General features: G+C 39.4%; 1 protein-coding gene across 2 annotated transcripts in view; it reads left to right on the top strand.

The window, feature by feature from the left end:
* The window catches only part of SLC25A36 (solute carrier family 25 member 36), a 41394-nt gene that overhangs the window by 9640 nt on the left and 11019 nt on the right, over positions 1–20735 (top strand). For both annotated transcript variants that reach the window (XM_081861744.1, XM_081861745.1), the window contains exons 2-4: positions 7298–7468; positions 12627–12704; positions 17688–17788. In XM_081861744.1, the coding sequence (XP_081717870.1) occupies positions 7298–7468; positions 12627–12704; positions 17688–17788 (350 nt within the window). The remainder of the gene's footprint in view (positions 1–7297; positions 7469–12626; positions 12705–17687; positions 17789–20735) is intronic.

The following is a 20735-nucleotide window of genomic DNA, read 5'->3' as shown; positions in this document are numbered from 1 at the left end:
ACTTACGAACTCACTGTTAAGACCGTGTTCATGAAAGACAATCTTACTCGGCTACAAGTGATCGCCGAAGAAGAAAGAAGGCATGTGTGCTGCTGGAGCTGTAAGTTAAATGTGTATAGGATTATACAACAAAAGTAAGATTAAGAAATAGTTTGTAGTGGTCACATTGCAAAACATTTCTCTTTTCAGCACGGTGGTATTATGCAAAGGTTGAACGTTGTGATGTTGCTGTGCTCTGTATATGTGACTTCCTCTCCTTCTCAGAATATAACTGTTCACTATAAACCACTTTTTTCAGGTGTGTGAAGTCAAACTGCAGGCATCTTAAGTCTTAGATTTACACTTGAGGCATATTTTCCTAGAAGGGAAACTGATGATAGAGCAGATATAATCTAAGGCAGGCCTGAAGTATAATGGCTTCAGACTCCTGGAGAAATCAAATTGTGCCCATCCACCATCTGAATACAGTGGTGCCCCACAAGACGAATGCCTCGCAAGACGAAAAACTCGCTAGACGAAAGAGTTTTCCGTTTTTGAGGTGCTTCGCAAGACGAATTTCCCTATGGGCTTGCTTCGTAAGACGGAAACGTCTTGAGAGTTTCCCCCCTTTCCCCCCCTTTTTCTAAGCCGCTAATAGCCGCTAAGCCGCTAATAGCCGTGCTTCGCAAGACGAAAAAACCACAAGACGAAGAGACTCGCGGAACGAATTAATTTCGTCTTGCGAGGCACCACTGTAAGACTCTGTTGGTGGAACAGATTACTCTTCTCTACTTCAGATGTTCCACCAATATCTGTTCTAGGGGGTTGAGGGACTCTCTTCAATAGATTTGGGCTGCTTGGGGAATTGCAGTGGAGAAGCGACAAAAGGGAATGTCCATCATGTGACATTAGAAGTCACCCTTCATTTAAGGCAGGTAGATGAAAGTATTTATAGTACTGGAAAGCTGTGTTGTGGGGGAAGGGGAGCTTTATCTTCTAAATGCCTGTCTCTTATTTTATTTTTTTAAAAAAACTATTTTGACAACAATAGGCTTCTTCCTGTGTTGCTGTACAAATATGGTATTTGCCTGGGCTTTCAGCAGCTTGTATGGCTAATCATTTACTTGTGGATTTTTGAAGCTTGACGGTTGCCTGGATGTAGTAAATTTCTTACAGCCCATTACTATGGTCTGTTGCAGGAGGTTGAAAGTGAGCTTGGATGCATGCAGTTTCTGCCAATAATGTCCAGAGCCTGACACCTGGATTATTTCATTATTGTAGCAATATAGTACGTGTTGTGGAAAGTCTTCTTTGAGTTGGATGTGAGGGACTCCTATAAGAATATTGAGTTCTGTGTTCAATTCTTCATAAATGTCAACAGTGTCTCCCTTCCCCTCTGTGTATGTGCAAGTCTGCAATTAAAAAACCCCCATCAGTGTTAAGACTCAAATCTTGATACCAAATTCCATCATTTATAGTTCCTTCCTAAAAATGATACAATTATTCCAACTATGAATCTGTTTTTGACTTGGTTTTGTGGCTCTCATACCACAGCTGTCCAATTAAAGAAATAATGCCTCTTAAGATAGTGCTTGCCATCTGCAAGTTTTAGAAATATGTATGTTCAAAATAAAGTTTTTACATCTCTTCATTAGGTCTGTCTGTTAACTTTGCTTTATAGGTAACTATTACCTTAACTGTCACAATAAGATTCTTGTTAGACTTTCCTTCCAGGGTCACTTGAGGTTGATGAAAAACCTGATATGGTTTCTGAAAATTAGAAATGCAGTTTTGCTTAATATTGGTGTTGGCTCAGATTATTTGAGTCATTGCTAACTTCTCAGAAAAACACAGTTTGTCTTGAAAATAGTACCAAAGCCTTGACTGTTCTTATTTTACTTATATTAGGATTTTTAAAAAATGAATGCCATTTCGAACCTTACCTTTCCTGCCAAGTATCAGCAAACTTAGTCCTCCTCATATGTTTCACCATCTACATCTCTAAATGATGCACTGGTGCCATGTCATGGGCCATTGATGTAGATAGCATTTTTTTTAATCAACAAATTCCTCGATGAGGAGGGGTTACTTTTATAGCTCCAACCAATAATGGAATCTTCATGTTCATAACACTATGAAGTTTCAGGGCAAACAGAGTGATTATCTCTTCCTTGACGTTCGTTGTGCTAGTTGTCTGATGGCATCTCACTGATCGCTCGCAGAAATAGCTCTCGTTTCATTAAAGCTCTAGCCTGATCCAGGAAAGCCACTCACATTTTCTGGCCATGTAAACTAACCAATAGATGAATACTCCTCTCATAGATCCAGCAATAGCTTGATAGTTTTTTGTTTCATTTATGAATCACTTCCCATGGAGCAGCCTGAATCGATTCACCACATAATAACACACATATAACCTTTAAAACAATTACATTTTTTTAAAAAAATTATTAATATAGTTTAAAGCAACAGCACATACGTAAAATCAATTTACCGTATTTTTCGCCCTATAGGACGCACTTTTCCCCCTCCAAAAATGAAGGGGAAATGTGTGTGCGTCCTATGGGGCGAATGCAGGCTTTCACTGAAGCCTGGAGAGCGAGAGGGGTCGGTGCACACCGACCCCTCTCCCTCTCCAGGCTTCAGAAAGCTATCCGCAAGCCTTGAGAGCCTGCGGGAGTTCCCGCTGGGCTCCCCCGGCTTGCGCGTCGCTGCCTCTTATCCCGAAGCCCCGGCGCACTGAGCAGTCGCGCCGGGGCTTCGGGTAGCTCCGCGCAAGCCGCAGGAGGGCTTGCGGAGAGCAGCCTGTTCTGGGGGCTGGGGTCAGGGGAAGCTCGGGCTTCCCCCGCCCCAGCCTTGCGCCTTGGGGGGGAAATAAAATTATTTTTCTTTATTTCCCTTTCAGATTGTTTAGAGCTGCTTTGAGTGTTACACAGAATATGGGAAGGAGAGCTAATATAAGAGTAGTTTGTGTGTTTACAATTCCATGATTCTGTAATTCTTTGATTTCTTTTCACTTGATACACAAAATACATAAAATGGAGGCACAGGTTGATGACTACTCTGTGTGACATTCAAAGCCTCTCCCTTCATTTTTGTATACTCATTAATTTTTTAAATATAATATCTGTCCCACTCACAGTAATTAGCCCTGACCCTGGCTGATTATTGACAGGCTAAATAATGGAGACAATGTGTATGCACACACACAGATTGTAAAGCACTCTGTAAAAGAGATGTAAAGCAGAGAATAGGAAGAAGTGCATCCAATGAGTCTTTTTATGCATAAATGCATAACTGATCTTTTAAGTTTCAGCTCTGCAAACTGACCTTGAAATGTGGGAGTTAAGCTTGTTTCCTGAGATATTCATAATGAGTTCTGTTATCTGTTTCAAAGGTTTTGTTAGATGCAAGAAAAGGTATAAAGAACTGAGAAAGGGAACTTACTATTTTGTTTTCTTCATTTGGTATTGCTCAGGTACTTTAGCTGTTCAGCTAGCACAGTTCATATATTTATCTGTGCTGGTCACTGAGCTAAGTCAAACCCAAATAATATTATTAACACTTCATGTTGTAGAGATAATACTTTGCTAATGCAGTTAAAATAGCTTAATGATATGTGATAACAGAAAATAGGAGCTATTGAACATTTTAAACTGACTGCTTATTAAGAGTCCAACCTATAATGAAAAGTATTTGTGGCTGTATACGTCGAGATTCTGTTTGCAGTACTGCTGGTACCTGTTTGTCTTAATGACCTTCCAGGTTGATGCAGACAAATCACTTGTTGTTTCCTTTGCTATAATTCTGGTAACAAGTTTGGTAAATAAACAGTCCAGGTAGGAAAAAAGAATCTTTCAATACAGAGTCCCCCATGTTCTGTTAAGAGTAGATACTTTAGTCCCATTTTAGGCACTTGGCTGTCTGACTAATTCGTACAGAAATAACATTTGTTTTCTTTAAGAGCTCTGTTGAACGCTTTCAGTTTTTGTGTGCAGATCTTATTTTGGGAAAATTCATTTTACAAAAACATGTACCTGAAGTACGAAATGCTGGGCAGTAAACATATGTATATATGTGTAAAATGTGTTTAGTTCTTTGTACCAAATGATTCTAGTTCCTTGTAGCTCAGACAGAAAGCAGTGCATTCTGTGTTGTTGAAACTAGCAGCTTCAGTTCTTCTGATATGGTCCCTTCATGAGGCTGTACCACCAGAGAATGGCATCAGAAGCTGTCATTAAACCAGATTAACCTATTTGACTACCTAGTCCAATGTTTCCCACTTTGGCAACAGTGTTTTGCAGTGTTCTAGATTATCACTTCTTTAAGTATGGAATGGCCACATTAGGATGTCACACTAAACTAGGGTAACATCAGCAAGCATAGTTAAATCTCTGGCTTGTGTCCCCCCCTTCCCTTCATCTTCCCTAGTTTGACTGACAAGAGGAGTGAAAGCTTCCAGATTCCTCCTCCTTCCAATCACACTGGGGAGGAGGAAGCATGAGAGCCCAAGGCTTCCTTACGCTTGTTCTTGCCTAAAGTGGCATTCAAGTGTGAAGTTTTATCTAAGCAAGCAGCCTATAATTTTGATCATTTGGGGGAAATTGAATGTAACAAAGTAGGATTACCGTATTTTTTGCTCTATAAGGCTCACTTTTTCCCTCCTAAAAAGTAAGGGGAAATGTGTGTGCGTCTTATGGAGCAAATGCAGGCTGCGCAGCTATCCCAGAAGCCAGAACAGCAAGAGGGATTGCTGCTTTCACTGTGCAGCGATCCCTCTTGCTGTTCTGGCTTCTGAGATTCAGAATATTTTTGTTCTTCTTTTCCACCTCCAAAAACTAGGTGCGTCTTGTGGTCTGGTGCGTCTTATAGAGTGAAAAATACGGTATAAATGAAGGGTAAAAATAGGTCCCAGGCAGGGTTCAAAGGCAATCCTGAAACATTATTCTGTACAGATCACACAAGTAGTTGTAAATAAAAGCATCCCATAGTCAGAACTAGTAAAACAATGTTAAAACGCTGCATGACGTGGTATCATTTGCTATCATTGAGAGAATGTCTCTTCACCAGAGGGTAAATCACATGAATGAATTTGAAAATGCACATTGTAATTCATTTCTATTTATAAACTTGGAAGCTTACTTGATGCTACTTTGGTGTTGGTGCAAAGACAAGATAGTTGAAAGGGTCGGTAAAGTGATACATCTAGGTCATTGGCATGAAACGTAATCTAGATGAGAGTTTATTGTTGTCTTTATGCCTCAATTAACTATGCTTGACTGTTCGCCTGTAGACCTAATGACAGACCTAATGACAAAAGCCTAGTGCTCCTGTGCTGCTCACAAATAAGTGTTATCTCTTTAAAAATGCAGAAATTTAATCTACTTGGTTTTCATGAGGAGGCAGATTCCAATTTGAAGGACACTTGAGCAGCAAAGAGCATTTGACTGATAGCATTCTGCAACCATTAGGGGACCACAGTTTTTGCCTAGGCTCGATAGTGAAGCCAAAATTTGTGGTCATCAGGTTGTTTCCCCTTCTCAACCAGCTTAATTTAGATTGCCTTTACCAAGGGAGCTAGTCCCCTTTTCTTTCAGGAGAAGGGGCAGGGAGCACAGAAAGTATGGCAGCTTTGACCACTGCTTGGCAGAGGTGCCTGTAGTGACCCTCACCAAATCAAAGAGCAGGATCCTTGGCCACACATTTGTCACTTAACATCTAGCCTTCCTCTGAAACTTAAGCTGGGGGAAGCAGCAAGCACAATGATTCCCATCCATCTTTGCAGCTTCATGCTTGGGAGGGACAGTGGTTGCTTGCCAGCAAGCTATAGAGCATTCACCATGATGGAAGGTGGCAAGTGAAAAACAGAGAAGCCTATAGTTTCAATTTGGTTGGCCCTTTCAGCACCAAAGGCCTCAAGGATTAGAGCTTGCTAAATTTTAAGAATAGCATTGAACATGCCTCAAATTAAGGGTGCACATTTTATTTTTGTAGCACAATATTTGCATATGTCTACTGTGCTTTGTTGACTTTCTATTTTTGCTTATTTTCTGGTAGTTTTTCATGTGCTGCTGTGGTGTATTTGAACATATGCCAAGTTACAGTCGTTTGTTACTAGAATAACTAGTCCAAGAAACTAAACATTTACACAGCAGGCAATTTTCTGCATTCATGTGTTGAAGCCTCCACCCCTCCTTCTCTGAGATGCTCTGGCACTCCCCACTCAGCCCTGTACCACTTTTTCATTCTTAATAAGATGTACAGCTATGAGCTGGGGTGTTTTTTGATGGGTATTTCACTCATTCGTCTTTATTTTTGCTGCCACCACAAATAATATTTATCTAAAGACTTCACTTTTGAGAGAGCCAAGTAAGAGACATGACAACTGATTTGTTAAAGAGAAATAATAAACAAAGCTTATATGATTACTTGAGGCATTTGATTTTAATTGTTATCTTGTTACAGATGTAATAACATCTTACTGTTAATTGTTATCTTATTACAGTGACATCAATTGCTATTATAATGCTTTCCCTGTAGTTCTTAACTAACAAACCTTGCTTCCCAACCTCCACCAACTTTCACACCCTTTCTCAGCTCCACTCTCCACTCCACTGACTCTGAAGTGTCATACCCCCAACATTGAAAACCCCTTTCAAACGCTCATCCAATCATCACTCATCACTAGCATTTAAAAGTCTCTCTCTACCCCTCCCTAACACTATCGTAATTCTGTTAATATAGCACCGTATTACATGCAAAATCATATAGGAAAACACTGGAACATTGTATGATGCACTTTAAACAACTGAACTAGAAAGTCTAATTGTATATCTTGGGTAACTTAAAAGAAGGTTGAGAGAATGAAATCGACTTCAACTTGAGTTAGATCTGATTACGAATATTAGAAGCTTTAGCTATTCAGCCATATTTACAAATTAAGCTAATGATAGAAATTAAGTACTGAATGCTTATGAAAGCAGCTGTCAACAAAGAACTTTTTTAAAAAGAATGAGTTGCAATCTTTAGTTGTTTCAGTACAGAAGCAATACAGAAATCCATATTATCAAACAATTTGCTGAGGATTTCTTACACGAAGTGCATATCTCTGTTAAATGTCATACACGCATGCACTGCCTACAGAGAGCATAACGCCAGGGCAATACTACATCAAAGCTTTGCTACTTTTGGAAGGAAGTATTCCTTGCCAAGAGTCTTGCCATGGTTCCTGGCTATCTTATACCATCTTGTAAAATTGCTTGATTGTAATCATTCCACATTCCTTGATGGCTTACTATTTTCTTCTTCTTCTTTGCAGATGTGGGGGCACCGTAGGTGCAATTCTGACATGTCCACTAGAAGTTGTAAAAACACGGCTGCAGTCTTCCTCTGTTACACTCTACATCTCTGAAGTTCAGCTGAATACTGTGAATGGTGCCAGTGTTAATCGTGTAACTAGAGTTTCCCCAGGGCCTCTCCATTGCTTAAAGTGAGTACCAAACCTCCTTGAGTTTTCCTGTTTTTAAGTCTGCTGAAAGGTGCCCTTTTGTTATACAGTGGTACCTTGGGTTAAGAACTTAATTTGTTATGGAGGTCCGTTCTTAACCTGAAACTGTTCTTAACCTGAAGCACCACTTTAGCTAATGGGGCCTCCTGCTGCTGCCGCGCCGCCGGAGCCCGATTTCTTTTCTCATCCTGAAGCAAAGTTCTTAACCTGAAGCACTATTTCTGGGTTAGCAGAGTCTGTAACCTGAAGCGTATGTAACCTGAAGTGTATGTAACCCAAGGTACCACTGTATACCCTTATGCCCCTTGAAAAGAGAAAATTATATAAGGAAAAATTCAAATAAGACATGCTGGAGATGCACTTCATCTGCTGTAGGTAGCCTTCCTTAGCTTATCTTTACTCCTCTGATCTGCAGTGTGAGGTTCTGCAGGATTTTGATATTACTGTAAAAATGTGACTGTCTTGGGTTATATGGTAAACCAGAGTACTGTACACAATATCTTATGTTTGTTTATTTATTTGCTTTATATCCCACCCTTCTTCCCAGAGGAAGGAGCCCAGGGCAGCAGACACAGCAGTCACAAAAAATATTTTTTAAATACTAAAAGCAATTTTAAAACATTATAAAAAGCAGTTTAAAACATTCTCAACCAGTTATCTCAGGGTTGCCAAGAACAATATCTTTCAGCCATAACATGCCTAGGTAAACAGGAATGTTTTTAAATTTCTCTTGAAAGCCAGTAATGAGAGAGACAGACACATCTTACCAGGGTGGGCGTGCCACAGATTCCTGTCATGGGTCATCACAAAACGAGCAATAAATGACTTTTATTCTGTTATCTTTATGACACCTTCTTTTGAAGTTGGTTGCTTCTGAGCTTGAGTTTTCAGGTTTTAGAAAGTAAGCTCCAGGTCACAGTTTGTGCACAACCTCCCATACTTAAGACAATGTGCAATCCTATTTGCAGACAAGAATGTGCCCTGCCAGCTGAAACCCACCATTTTGATCCATCTTTAATGGGTACAAAAAACAAAAGTGTCTGATTACTGTGCTCTGATATACTTGTCATGGACAAAAGGGGTCTTGCCTTCTCCATTTCTTCTTGCACTGATATCTGGTTGACAATAATTCATACTGGATACCCTGGAGTCTCTGGATGTTAGTGTTAACTATAAATCTATATTTCATTCACACTTTTGAAGGTTAAATATTTGCGGAAATGGTTGTCTTCTGGCTCTTGCAAATTTAGATTTCTTGAAGTAAACAAAGTCCTTGAAATGGAAAATAATAATAATGGCCTGCTGCACAATCCTTTGCACTTTGGCTTCTTGTCTTGAGATACAATTGGTCCTAGACATAATTCTGTAACAATATTTCAGAATTATAATTCTATCTCTTCAGTGTGACAGCTGTCTGGCCGTCAACCCAGTTTGGAGCATGACTGCCTCCTTCCTACATACATTCTTGGGTGTTAAGACTACCTCTTGGTAGTTCCATCACCCTCAGAGGATGAGGGAAGGAGTAATCCAGGAGTGGCCATTTTCTGTGACAGCCACTAAATTGTGGGATTCCTTCCCCACAGGTGAGCATCTGGCACCTTTAATGTACACTCAGGTCCCACTTATCAAACACAATGCGTTCCGAGGAGATTGTTGGTTAGGCGAGCATTTGCATAACAAGTTTTCCATTGCAAAGCTAGTGTCATAGTGGTGGGGACTGTTCTGTGTCCCTCCCTCCTTGGCAGGGCAATTGGTTTATTCCACCCTTTCCTCGCTTGGTGCCCTCTATATGTTTGGGGCTGTAACTTATCAGGCAGGTGTTGTCTAAAATGTCTGGAGGGCATCAGGGGAAAAGTCTGTAATATAGGCTGCAAACTGTTTCTCACCGTAGTTTAAAGAAATCTGAAGTGGTCTGGCTATCAGACAGATGAAAGATTGCTGCTGATTTGAGTTAAGGTGCGACAACGAACAACCACTGCATGAAGAACTCAAGTGTTGTTGTTTTTGAAATAATATGTTAATTAATTTTTGAGAATACAGTGTTGTGTTCTTGAGTTTTCTTTGCAGCTTGCAGTTGTAGGATCTATAACATGGAATGATTCGGGCATCTTTCAATATGAACTGTGAACAGTTTATGTTTCTGTAGTGCTTATGTAAGTAGGATTACAAATTTAGATCTGAGTCCAAAGGACAAAACGGTTCTGATAGAAAAGCACAGAGAAATCATTTGGCAGAAAACCCATAAAGAAGAAGTAGATTAAAATGTATTTTCATCAGTATTTCTCAGACAGTAAGCGACTTGTACAAAGTAGTTGCTTTTACAGATTTGTTTTTAGCTAATATTTGTGCTGAACTAGGAAGTCCTACTTTGGGCATTCTGTCTTTTCAGCCCCAGCCACCTCATCCCATCTACAACATGGATAGGTAATAATGACCTGTCTTACAGTGTCATTTTAAGAAGAGGGATCCATTGTAAGAAAAGAGGGATCCATCCTCCTGTGCTGAGAATGGGCTGATGGGTTGTCTTCAATCATGCTGCCTTTTCTAAAGTTTTCTAAAAGCATAAATAACTGTGGGGTACTGAGCCTTTCATACTTCACTCACTTCAATAATTATTTGTGCTTATGGGACTGAGAAATGTTAAGGAGTGGCAACTAAAGTGCCTGGAAGGCTGCTGTATTCCTCATGGGGTTTGCCCCCCGCCCCCAGTTGTAGAATCAGGATCTGCACCCTGTGGGATACTTAATGGTGGCATGCTTGCCAATTTCAACCTGAATTAAAGTTTGCCTTTTAAGATTAAGAAATGGTTTTAAACGTAACAATGAAATTAACTACAATTCCTGCAGTATCTTTCATGTATTGCTTGCTGTACTGTTTGTTGTTGGTGTTGTGCAGTGACATACTCCATAGTTAAGATTGCAAAATCATACCTTACATAATGAATCTTAGATGCATTGGCATTCAGGAATCCAGCTGTGCAACATACCTCAGACCTCTCAGCGGTGATTACAAATGGCACAGTGTAATTTACAAGCAAATCCTTTTTAAAACTACATGCTTCAAACATGACTTCGGATCTTGCACTTGGATAGAAGAATGAGGCAGAACGAGATTTTTATTCTAGTGCAGGCTGCATAAATAAACTAAATCTTTAAACCACTGTGTTGAAATGAATGTAGGTACTTGGATTAGTTCAAACAGTTCCAAGTGAATGTGTCTTGCAACATTGTTTGTAGATTGCTTAGTTTTTTATGTCATTAACCTGTATTTCTGTTTGAACAAGAAGTGCTTTAAAGAAAATTTGACATTATTGGACACTTTATCTGTATTGATAAGCATAATATGGTGCATATTGCAACATGCTGATTAGATAACAAGTTTGGCTTTGAACCTAAAGTTACCTGAATTCATCCTGAATTCCTAGTGCCCTTGGAGCACTATATTTTAAGGGTTATAATTTAAATACCCAAATGTTAAGTGTCGTGTCTTGTTCCCTGATACGTGTATCGTCTAACTCTTCTCATCCAGCTTTAAACAAATTCTGTGCTGACTTCTTAGGAAATGTGATTTCTCTTTAAAGGCACTTTTTGATGTGGCCAGTTTTTATTTTTTAGTTAAAAAATTTATAGGCGACTTCCCGTTTACACGGAGGTTACGTTCTGAACCCTCGCATTCATCAGTGAAATTGCGTGAAATGAGGAGCTGCCTGTCAGCTCAACAAAGCTCTGCTGTTGCACACAGAAAAAGATTCCCCACACATCATTTGAGTTGGTCAAGGAAGCCCTGCTGTCCCCTTGACTTCCCCTGGAGCCTAAAGAGGATGTCCACTTCAGACTGGGGAGGGTCTGCTTGCCAGCTGGCAAAGCAGTGGGGCTTTGCTGAGGCTCATCAGGTCTCTTCCCCCACTTCTGGCTTTCTGGGGCTACATGGAAACTAAATCAGTGTTTCCCAAGTTTGGGTCTCCACCTGTTTTTGGACTTCAGTTCCCATCATCTCTGGCCACTGGTCCTGCTAGCTAGGGATGATGGGAGTTGTAGTCCTAAAACAGCTGGAGACCCAAGCTTGGGAAACCCTGAACTAAATGATGGTGGGTGGGTGGGCCTGTACTACTTGTTTTTTTTTAAAAAAAATTAAAAAATCCTCCAAGTAGTTTGCAGTAATGATAATAGTTAAAAGCAGGTATTAAAAATAATAAAAAAATATTCATAAGAAGCAGGAGCTTGTCCTGTTCTCTGTAAAAAGGTCATGCCTCAGGGCAACCAAGGGAGACTAATTCCAATGGCCAGGCCTGAACCCAGACTAGAATATGACTAATATGTGTCATCCAAGAACAGTTGCAGCTGCCCCAGCTCTCAGCTACTGCAATTTTAAATTATTATTGTATCCCACCTTTCTTCTAGTTAGGAGCACAGGGCAGCCAGCAACACAAAATTAAACAATTGTGCAAGAATAAAATCACCAGGACCATTCGATCATAAAAGTGCATTAAAATCAGCAGTGACATTATGTGCTGTACTTTTAGCCTTGGTTCCCTGCATGCGAGCAATTGTAGGGTAGACTCAAGAACAGTTAAGTCAGCATTCTCAAACTGTGGACTAGGGGCCACCAGTGGGCCTCAAGACCACAGTATCCTGTGGTTGGACAGATGCTAACAGCAGCTGCTCTCTGCATGCACAGTGCATACACAGAAATGGTTGTTGCTTAAGGAGCGAGGCTGCAGCAATGCAGCATGCAATGTAGGAAAAAAAGAAGTGAATGGTGTGGCTGGGGGTGAGAGTGGAGGAAGAACTATGGAAGGTGGTGGTAGGGAGTAATTGCTCACAGTAGTTCAGAACTCTTTGTAGACAAGATCCCCAGTCAGACAGGGGTGGGATGATGTAATGCATGGAAGTTGTGCTGGGCTGGGATCCTGTCTACAAAGAGTCCTGCAAATGAGTGTGGGACTTGTTTAAAAAAAAGAAAAATGTACAAAATTACAAAAGAGCCCCCAACATTTGTTTAGTTTCTATGGTGTAGAAACGTGCAGTGTATACATATGCCTGTTTGTATATGTTTAGTGCTTCAAAATAAAATTATTTGATTCAATATAACTTCAGTATTCCTAAATATGTATTTTATTACATGTGTGCTTCTTTTGCAGGATGATTTTACAGAAGGAAGGCCCTCGCTCACTTTTCCGGGGATTGGGTCCTAATTTGGTAGGCGTGGCTCCATCCAGGTAAAATGAACAAATGTTATCATAGCTTATTTAGGATTAGGAGTTGTGCAGAGTTTTCAAAGTAATCATGTTATCACACAAATAAATCTTCTAATACTTTTCCTTCTTTTGAAGCCACTGGGCAACATTTTTGCAGGGTCAGTGAATGATTTGTCTCCAGATTTTGCTGGGGTAGGCAATTCCTGCCATTTCCTTCCCCACCAGCCTCCAGACAATGTGTTTATTGGACCAACAACATTTTCACAAAATGAGCATGCTTTTTGAGTTGAAACATGCCCCATGGTTGTCAAATGTTTTTTTTTTTTTTATGATCAGTTTTAACTTTGTGGTGTTGTTCCCCCAAGGCATAAAGGCTATTACAGTGGTACCTCAGGTTAAGTAATTAATTTGTTCCGGAGGTCCGTTCTTAACCTGAAACTGTTCTTAACCTGAAGCACCACTTTAGCTAATGGGGCCTCCTGCTGCTGCTGCGCCTCCAGAGCACAATTTCTGTTCTCATCCTGAAGCAAAGTTCTTAACCCGAGGTACTATTTCTGGGTTAGCGGAGTCTGTAACCTGAAGCGTATGTAACCTGAAGTGTATGTAACCCGAGGTACCACTGTATATACCATTTTTGCCAAAGACAGACCGGCAGAGCAATGTTAACATTGGACTTGGAGGACCAGTGCATCAAATTTGCAGACAATCCCTGTGAGTTTGCACTGACCAGAAGCAGAAGTGCAGGGCAGTGCTTCCTTCCATACTGCTATGCTTGTGCTGATGGCTGAGTGACCTGAGTTCTGGGTCCATTGGAGGATCCATGGGGATTTGAATCCAAAGGCACTAGTGCTTGTCACCTGAATCTCCCCATTTCAGGGTTTTCCACTTACTATCACCAGTGATAGCTTTCCACCTGTTAGGCTGCAGCTGTGATCTCTGCCATGGTGAAGCCCATCACCCCTCTTCCTCCTCTGCTGGTGGAGGCCAGCAGAGCAGCACCTAGTTGGCATCCTACGCCCCACTTCTCCCCTGCAGTCAGCAATACAGGGCTAGGATTACACTGTGAAACTGATGTGATTTCATTTGGAGGTCGATAACAAGTCCTAGAGGTTTTCTGTTTTTTATACTGTACAAAATACACAAGTGAAACAGAAGAATAGACTTAATGCAGATAATTTGTTGCTTTGTTTCTGTAGAAGACAATAAATGTATGGAATGAGCGATGGAAAAAAATCATTAGATTGTAATGTCAAAAGTGGTGGAGGCATATGCCAAGAAACAGCTGTTCTGTGCATGAGTCACAGTGGCTGCACGCCCAGTTTTGGATGCACACTAAGACACAGTGATCTGTTTCCTCTGAATTCACTCCAGCCACCTTTTGTACGAAATAAAGATTTGATTCTGGCAGGTCCAACTTTCAGCCCACTCTCACTTGGTTGCTCGGAAGCACTTTAGACTTCATGGATGTATTCAGACATGATAATATTATTCTAGGTAGTTTTTTTGCTTTGTGTGCAACATACTGCTTTTTCAGTACTGTATCATTTCCATTTTTGATACTGCTCTGCTTAAAGTTTCCATAATGCTAAATACTGTTTGCTTTTGTTCTGCTGTAAGCTGTTGCCACATAGGCAAATAATTGTAGTTGTTTGGTAAGCAGAGGGAAGAAGGACCATTTGTATATCCTTAAAACAAAGTGCAGATTACAATAGTGGACTAGTCCCAGGCATCTTGTGTAAAAAAATCATTATGGCTGGTTTTAATGGAATTGTGTCTACAAAATAACACTGTAAAATCTTTTTTGTGTGTGTGTCTTGTTCCTCATTCAGAAATTGCAGCTGTATCTGATTCCTTCACAGCCATTCTCTTTGCTTCTTGATATTAAAACCCTGACTTTAGGGTTGGAATTCAGCCAAAGTTAATTTCTGGCTGGTTAGTACCTCATATAAATCACATTTATTGTGCAAAATAACAGACAATACAAACCACAGCAATATAAAAATGAAATAGGTTTCTGTCTTGATGATAGATCCTAGTATTGCAACCTCCACTCCTTACTAAAAGTTTCTGCTGAAACAGCATTTTTCTTTTTACCTATCCCTTTTCCATTTCATAAACATTTGGGGGTGCTGTTGTGCACAGTATTTTTTAATATTGTGGCCCATAGATTTGTGTCTGTAATATGAGTTCAGCATTAGAGCTGGAAGAGGCTTGAAGGCGAACGCTTCATTTTTCCTCACCCACCAGATGCTTTCCTTTTAAACTTGTCAATAAGAGATTATTCTGTAGAAGCCATCTTGCATTAATTTGCCAGGAAAGTGGGCAAAAGTAAGGTGCATCACATAAGATGGGACTAGTATTCTAATAAGTTTAATTCAATAGTTTGGTGTATAGCTCCTTAAGCTATAGAAAGGTGCAGGCAGCCTTGTGTATTTTGTGTCTCAGATTAGCCTCAGGAAATAACTTAACCTGTTTCTCTCTCTTTCTCATTAAAATGTGGCTGTGGACTTTACCCAATTTTCATGCTAGGCTTGTCCATTTGCTAATGTATTCTCAGGCTTATGAATGAACATAGCACACTTTTTCCAGTCATCAACCATGGACAAATACTTTTTTGTTTCATTTAAACATCCACTAAGTAGCTTTAACAGCTTCTCTCTGTTTGAATAAGCTTGTTTCTTGACATGTATAGCATACACCATTGATTATGGATTCCATTTTGTTCATTACATCACGTAAAACAACCACTTTATCAGGTCCTTGTGAAAGGCCACATGTTTGAGGAGCTAATGATGTTAACTTAATGTTCTGTTTCATGAAGATTTAGAGTCTGTTCATATAGCAACCTCTGCTGATTGTGTGTGGGTTTTGTTTTGTTTTGTTATAACATGCAAAATGTTACTACCATTCAAAAGTCAATGTACATCAGTTAAATTTTAGAGTATTACAGAAGTATTCATTGGTGTGTGCTTAATTACTATTTGTACATTAAATATGTTTTAAGGGACTTCTTAGGTAATATAAAGGTAACGGTAAAGGTACCCCTGCCCGTACGGGCCAGTCGTGTCCGACTCTGGGGTTGTGCGCCCATCTCACTTAAGAGGCTGGGGGCCAGCGCTGTCCGAATGGCACAAATTTGAAACAAAGCTGTTAAAATAATATATATAATAAAGATTGTAGAAAATTCTCTCCTGCCCCCTTGTGGCAAGATTATCTATGTTGCAAAAAGTTGATTATATAAAAATTTTTTTGCAACAAATATATGTTTACTAAGGTAGTTTGTTATCTGCTTTAAACATTTAAAACTAAATATATATACTTGCCTATCAGGCACTTTAAAACATCTCAACAGGAAAATGAAGTGAAGCACTAGTTTTTGTGCTGGATCTGGTCCCCAGATGTTGTTGGACTACAACTCCCATCATCTCTGAGGTCTGGCCTTGCTAGCTAGGGGTATGGGAGTTGTAGTTCAGCAACATCTGGGGACCCACAGGTTGAGAAAGGAAGGGCTTGGGTGTGTTCTGTGTCAATTTTGAGTCCCTTTTTTAAAAAGTGGACCACTTTTTAAAAAAAACGCTGGATTTTTAAAAAATCCTAGCTCAAGTGTTAAAGAACCTTTTACTACTTAGCTCTAATTAGATAATTAATTAAATTTGTATACTGGCCTTCATCTGAAGATCACAGGGTGGTTCACAAAATAAAAATACAAAATTGTATTCACCAGCTGTGTTAGCAAGTACACTGTGTGCTCCTACTACATGTAGCTGTTGCCTGGTCAACTTTCTTTGTCTTCAGTGACTGTGGAGAGAGAAACTGTGATAGTAGGTGATTCATAACACTTTTGAACATCCAAAACATTTTATTGCTTGTGTTAACTTGCAACTGTAAGCAAGACCCCTTGTGGGTGTCTATTGTTTTGATTAGAAGAATATTTTTTTCCTATCTTGCAGCTTTAAATGTGGCTGCATTTTGCATTTGATTTTTATTTGTAATGTTCCATTTGGCAATGTAATATAGTTTCTAAATCTCTTTTCTTTTTTGTAAATATAAAACTGCACTGAAATGACTTCATAATACAGTGGTACCTTGGTTGTCGAACTTAATCCATTCCAGGAGTCCTTTCGACTCCTGGAACCGTTCACAAACCAAGGCACGGCTTCCGATTGGCTGCAGAAGCTTCCTGCACTCAAGTGGAAGCTGCATCAGATATTTGGCTTCCAAAGAACTTTGAAAAACTGGACACTTCCGGGTTTTCAGTGTTCGGGAGCCAAAATGTATGAGTACCAACACATTCGAGAACCAAGGTACGACTGTATGGCAGCATCTCAGTACAGTGGTATCTCTGGTTACAAACACTCCTGGTTACGAACGCTTCAGGTTATGAGCCCTGCTAACCCAGAAGTAGCTGCTCCTGGTTGCGAATTTTGCCCCAGGATGCAAACGGAAATCGCATGCAGCGGGAGGCCCCATTAGCGAAAGCGCACGTCAATATAAGAGTGGTTTCAGCTTAAGAACGGACCTCCGGAATGAATTAAGTTCGTAACCAGAGGTACCACTGTATTGCCCTTGCTTGGTGCTCTTGAAGGATCCAACAGAGGGTGAAACATACCAACTTGTCACAGTTCAGACCTGGCCATTTTGTAAGTTAGAACTTTTTAGGTCTGAGGGAAGGTGGTCATTGTCTTGTACTATTCTAAATGGTGTATTGTTTCCACCCCACCCACCCCTTAACAGCAGGTTCTAGTAATTCATATGATGCAGATTTAAGAGGAATTGGAAGTTCAGAGTGTGGTGAGAATGAGGATCTATGCTGGGGTCTTTCTGCTGAACATCTGAAAGAACTAGCACTGCTTTCTTTTATTGCTTTCAATGGTACATTTATATTTCAATGGAGAAAAAGACCTATCTGCTTGGCATGCACTTCCATGCAACTATCATCACTGTTACTAGTTTTACTACAAAGCTATATTGCATTGGTCATATTTAACTTGTTTTTCCTTTCAGAGCAATATATTTTGCTGCATACTCCAATTGCAAGGAAATGCTGAATAATATATTTGAGCCAGAATCTACCAAGGTACACATGACCTCAGCTGGAGTAGCAGGTAAGGATCTGTAACTTTGTGCTTTAATTATGTGGAAAGCCTTTTAGTGTTAGCATGGCTATGGTGAATGGGGAACTGCAGAAATACGGGAAATGGTTGGTTCGGGGTATAGCGGCAGAATGGCTGGGCAGACTGTCTTCTGGTCTTAAATGCTACGTATGAAAGTTTATGGCTTGAGAATGAATAGAGAATTTATGGTATATGAACAGACTTGCTTGCTGTCATTCCAGATAGCTAAGTCATGTGGACTTAATGTCAAATTTGCTAAGCAAATTTTATAGGAACTAAAGAAGCCAGCAATGAGACTTCTACTTGCCCCTTCATTTTATTTTGAAACTCCTTCCTGTGTTAAGACAACCGCTCTGACTTTCTGTAATAATATACCAGCAGATTTTGGTCACCCTCCTATGCTTGAAATATTTAAAATTTGCTGCACTATTAGGTAATCTGGTCCCCCCCCCCTTTTGATAAGGCGATAGAAAGCCAGTAAATATGTTTTTCCTGTTTTGGAGATGAATAAGCCTCTTGGGGAAAGAGGGAAATAAAAATGCAATCCAGCACAATTCTTTGCAGTACTGCTGACTTCATGAGCTTTACTCCAGAGTCATTGTGCATGGGTTTACAGCCTTTGGGTGCAATGCTGTACCCTTTCCCCCAAGAGTAGCCCCACCTGAATCAGGGGGATTTACTGAATGTTTCAGTTCATGGCTTACATGTAGATTCTTTTTGTGTACTTCCTCTAGCATAACAGCCATGACGTGTTTTGTAGAGTTTTTTATTTCTGTTTCCTCAAAAGAGAAGAATGGGGCTAAAGTGGGACATAATAGTTCTTAATACTCTATGATACTTGCAGGGAATATGATAGCTTCTGCTGTGAATCTTCTCTATATAGCATACAAATATTTTTAGACATTTTTAGAGTGGCTCACAAATAGTTCTGATGAAAGAAAATTATAATGGCCCAATAATTCAACCAACCCTGTAGCATAGTGTTTCTCCCCAAGTGGGCACTGTGGCCCAAATGTTCTTTTTTTAAAACTTAAAAATGTTAGATCTAAGAAATGAATAGAAAAGAAAACTGTGTTCTTAAGATAATTGTCTGGCATGCTTAGAACTGTACTTCTAATATAGTTTATCTCTTTTTACACTCCACCGAAGGAATCCATGGGGAATGAAATGGGTTTGGTGGGAGAGGGATAACTGTATTATTGGCTATTCTTTTGAAACTGCACCTCAATTAATTGCTTCAGAGGCTTTGTTAATATGAAAGACTATTCTGTTACCTGTGTTTTTTTTCCCTCCAGAGAAATTTCTAAAGAAATATTATTTCTCTTGACAAAAGAGCAGAGCAGAAGATAAGAAAATGGATTAGTAATCTTAAGATTATTTTTTAGTTTATGCAATGTATATTGCACACAAAAGGTTATTCAGAACTAACTTAAAGGTTCCTTATCTGTTTTTCGAAAGAGATGTGCATCTTTGCCCAGTTAAATAAAGATGTGAAAATCTGATTTGTTGGCAGGTTTCATATCTACATACATGTCCAGTAATAATTTCTGTATTGGTATTTGAATTTTTGCTATATAAACCCTGGGTTTACGAAACTTAAATTTTGAATCTCTTGAGACACTTAGATTTTTCTGTTTATCATTTCAAGACCTGTCCATATTTTATTCTGCTTTTAAAATGCGAAGCTGCCTCTTTTGCACTTCTGTGGCTTTGATCTTACCACTTGAAATTATTTTGCTCTTGTGCTCATGAAATACTGACGGAGCATTAACATTCAGCTTTGCAGTTATGCACCTAAACCACATGGTTGGTGAAAGAATGTCCCATGCAGATTGGCTCGGAAGGTAGCTATTTTTTTCCTCTTGAACTAGCATAGCTTTAGGATGCTAGAAATCCCATAGACTCCATTTTAAAACCTCCGCTAAAGATGCATAAAATACTGATTCATAGTGTTGGCTGTGTAGCCATATAACTAATATAAAGGGCCGTTAACTTAGCTTGTGAGAAAAAATGCTAACCTTGTCACTTTTCTAATTGCTTCTTAAAACTTCCATTGAATGCACTACATTATGCTATTAACAATTGTACCCACAAGGTCTGTTTTGGCTTAAAATTCAAAGTTGCTTAAACAATTAAGAAGTATGAGGCTTTTTTCTGTCTTGGCTTCTCAAAAAAAAATATTTTATTGAAACTTTGTTTATAGATGTTTTTATTGCTTTCATATCACTAGCAATTGTAAATATATATACCATTTGATTTGAGTCACTTGACACCAAAACAGTCTCAAAACTACACACTCAGAATATTGCTATGCTATACTCTTTTTTGGTTGTGAACTATTTTCTAAATTAGCTTTTATTTGAAACCTTGTAGACAGTATTCCTTTTTAATTTTTTTTTTTAAAAAACAACTTTCAAAGTCTGAAATGTTTAAAATTCATGCTATTCTGTACCTAGTCTTCATTGTACTTTTACTATCTAACGAAGGAGAAGCATTTTTGTCAGACATTTTTTCACAACCCTTATTGGAATTGCTTATCATCCTTCATTCTGGAATGTATTTGGGGTTAAGTTAGACAAGTATACAGGGCCACTTGTATTCAGTGATAGAATTGCTGCAGAACCCAGGGGACCCTTAGCCAGCCAGACTGCCATCATGCTCCCATTCCACCCTCAATATGTTGCCTAATGAGTTCAGTCAACAAAACGCCTTATTTTTTAAGCTCCATTTGCTTTGCTGAATAGAAATAGCAAAAATAAACTGTAGTCTAAGAATGTAAAGAAAGCCTGATTGGATTTTTTCCCCCTTTGCAAACTATACTTGTACAGGGAAATTAACAGAACTCCTCAAAGATATTTAGTTGCCTCAGTTACAAAAAAAGCTAGGTCCAAAATGAGTCTATCATCTCAGTCTAAAGCCTTGCATACACTCCAGTGTG

This window comes from Podarcis erhardii (assembly GCF_964252035.2).
Source record: "Podarcis erhardii genome assembly, chromosome: 5".
NCBI lineage: Eukaryota > Metazoa > Chordata > Lepidosauria > Squamata > Lacertidae > Podarcis > Podarcis erhardii.
This window is presented reverse-complemented; position numbering and strand designations above follow the sequence as displayed.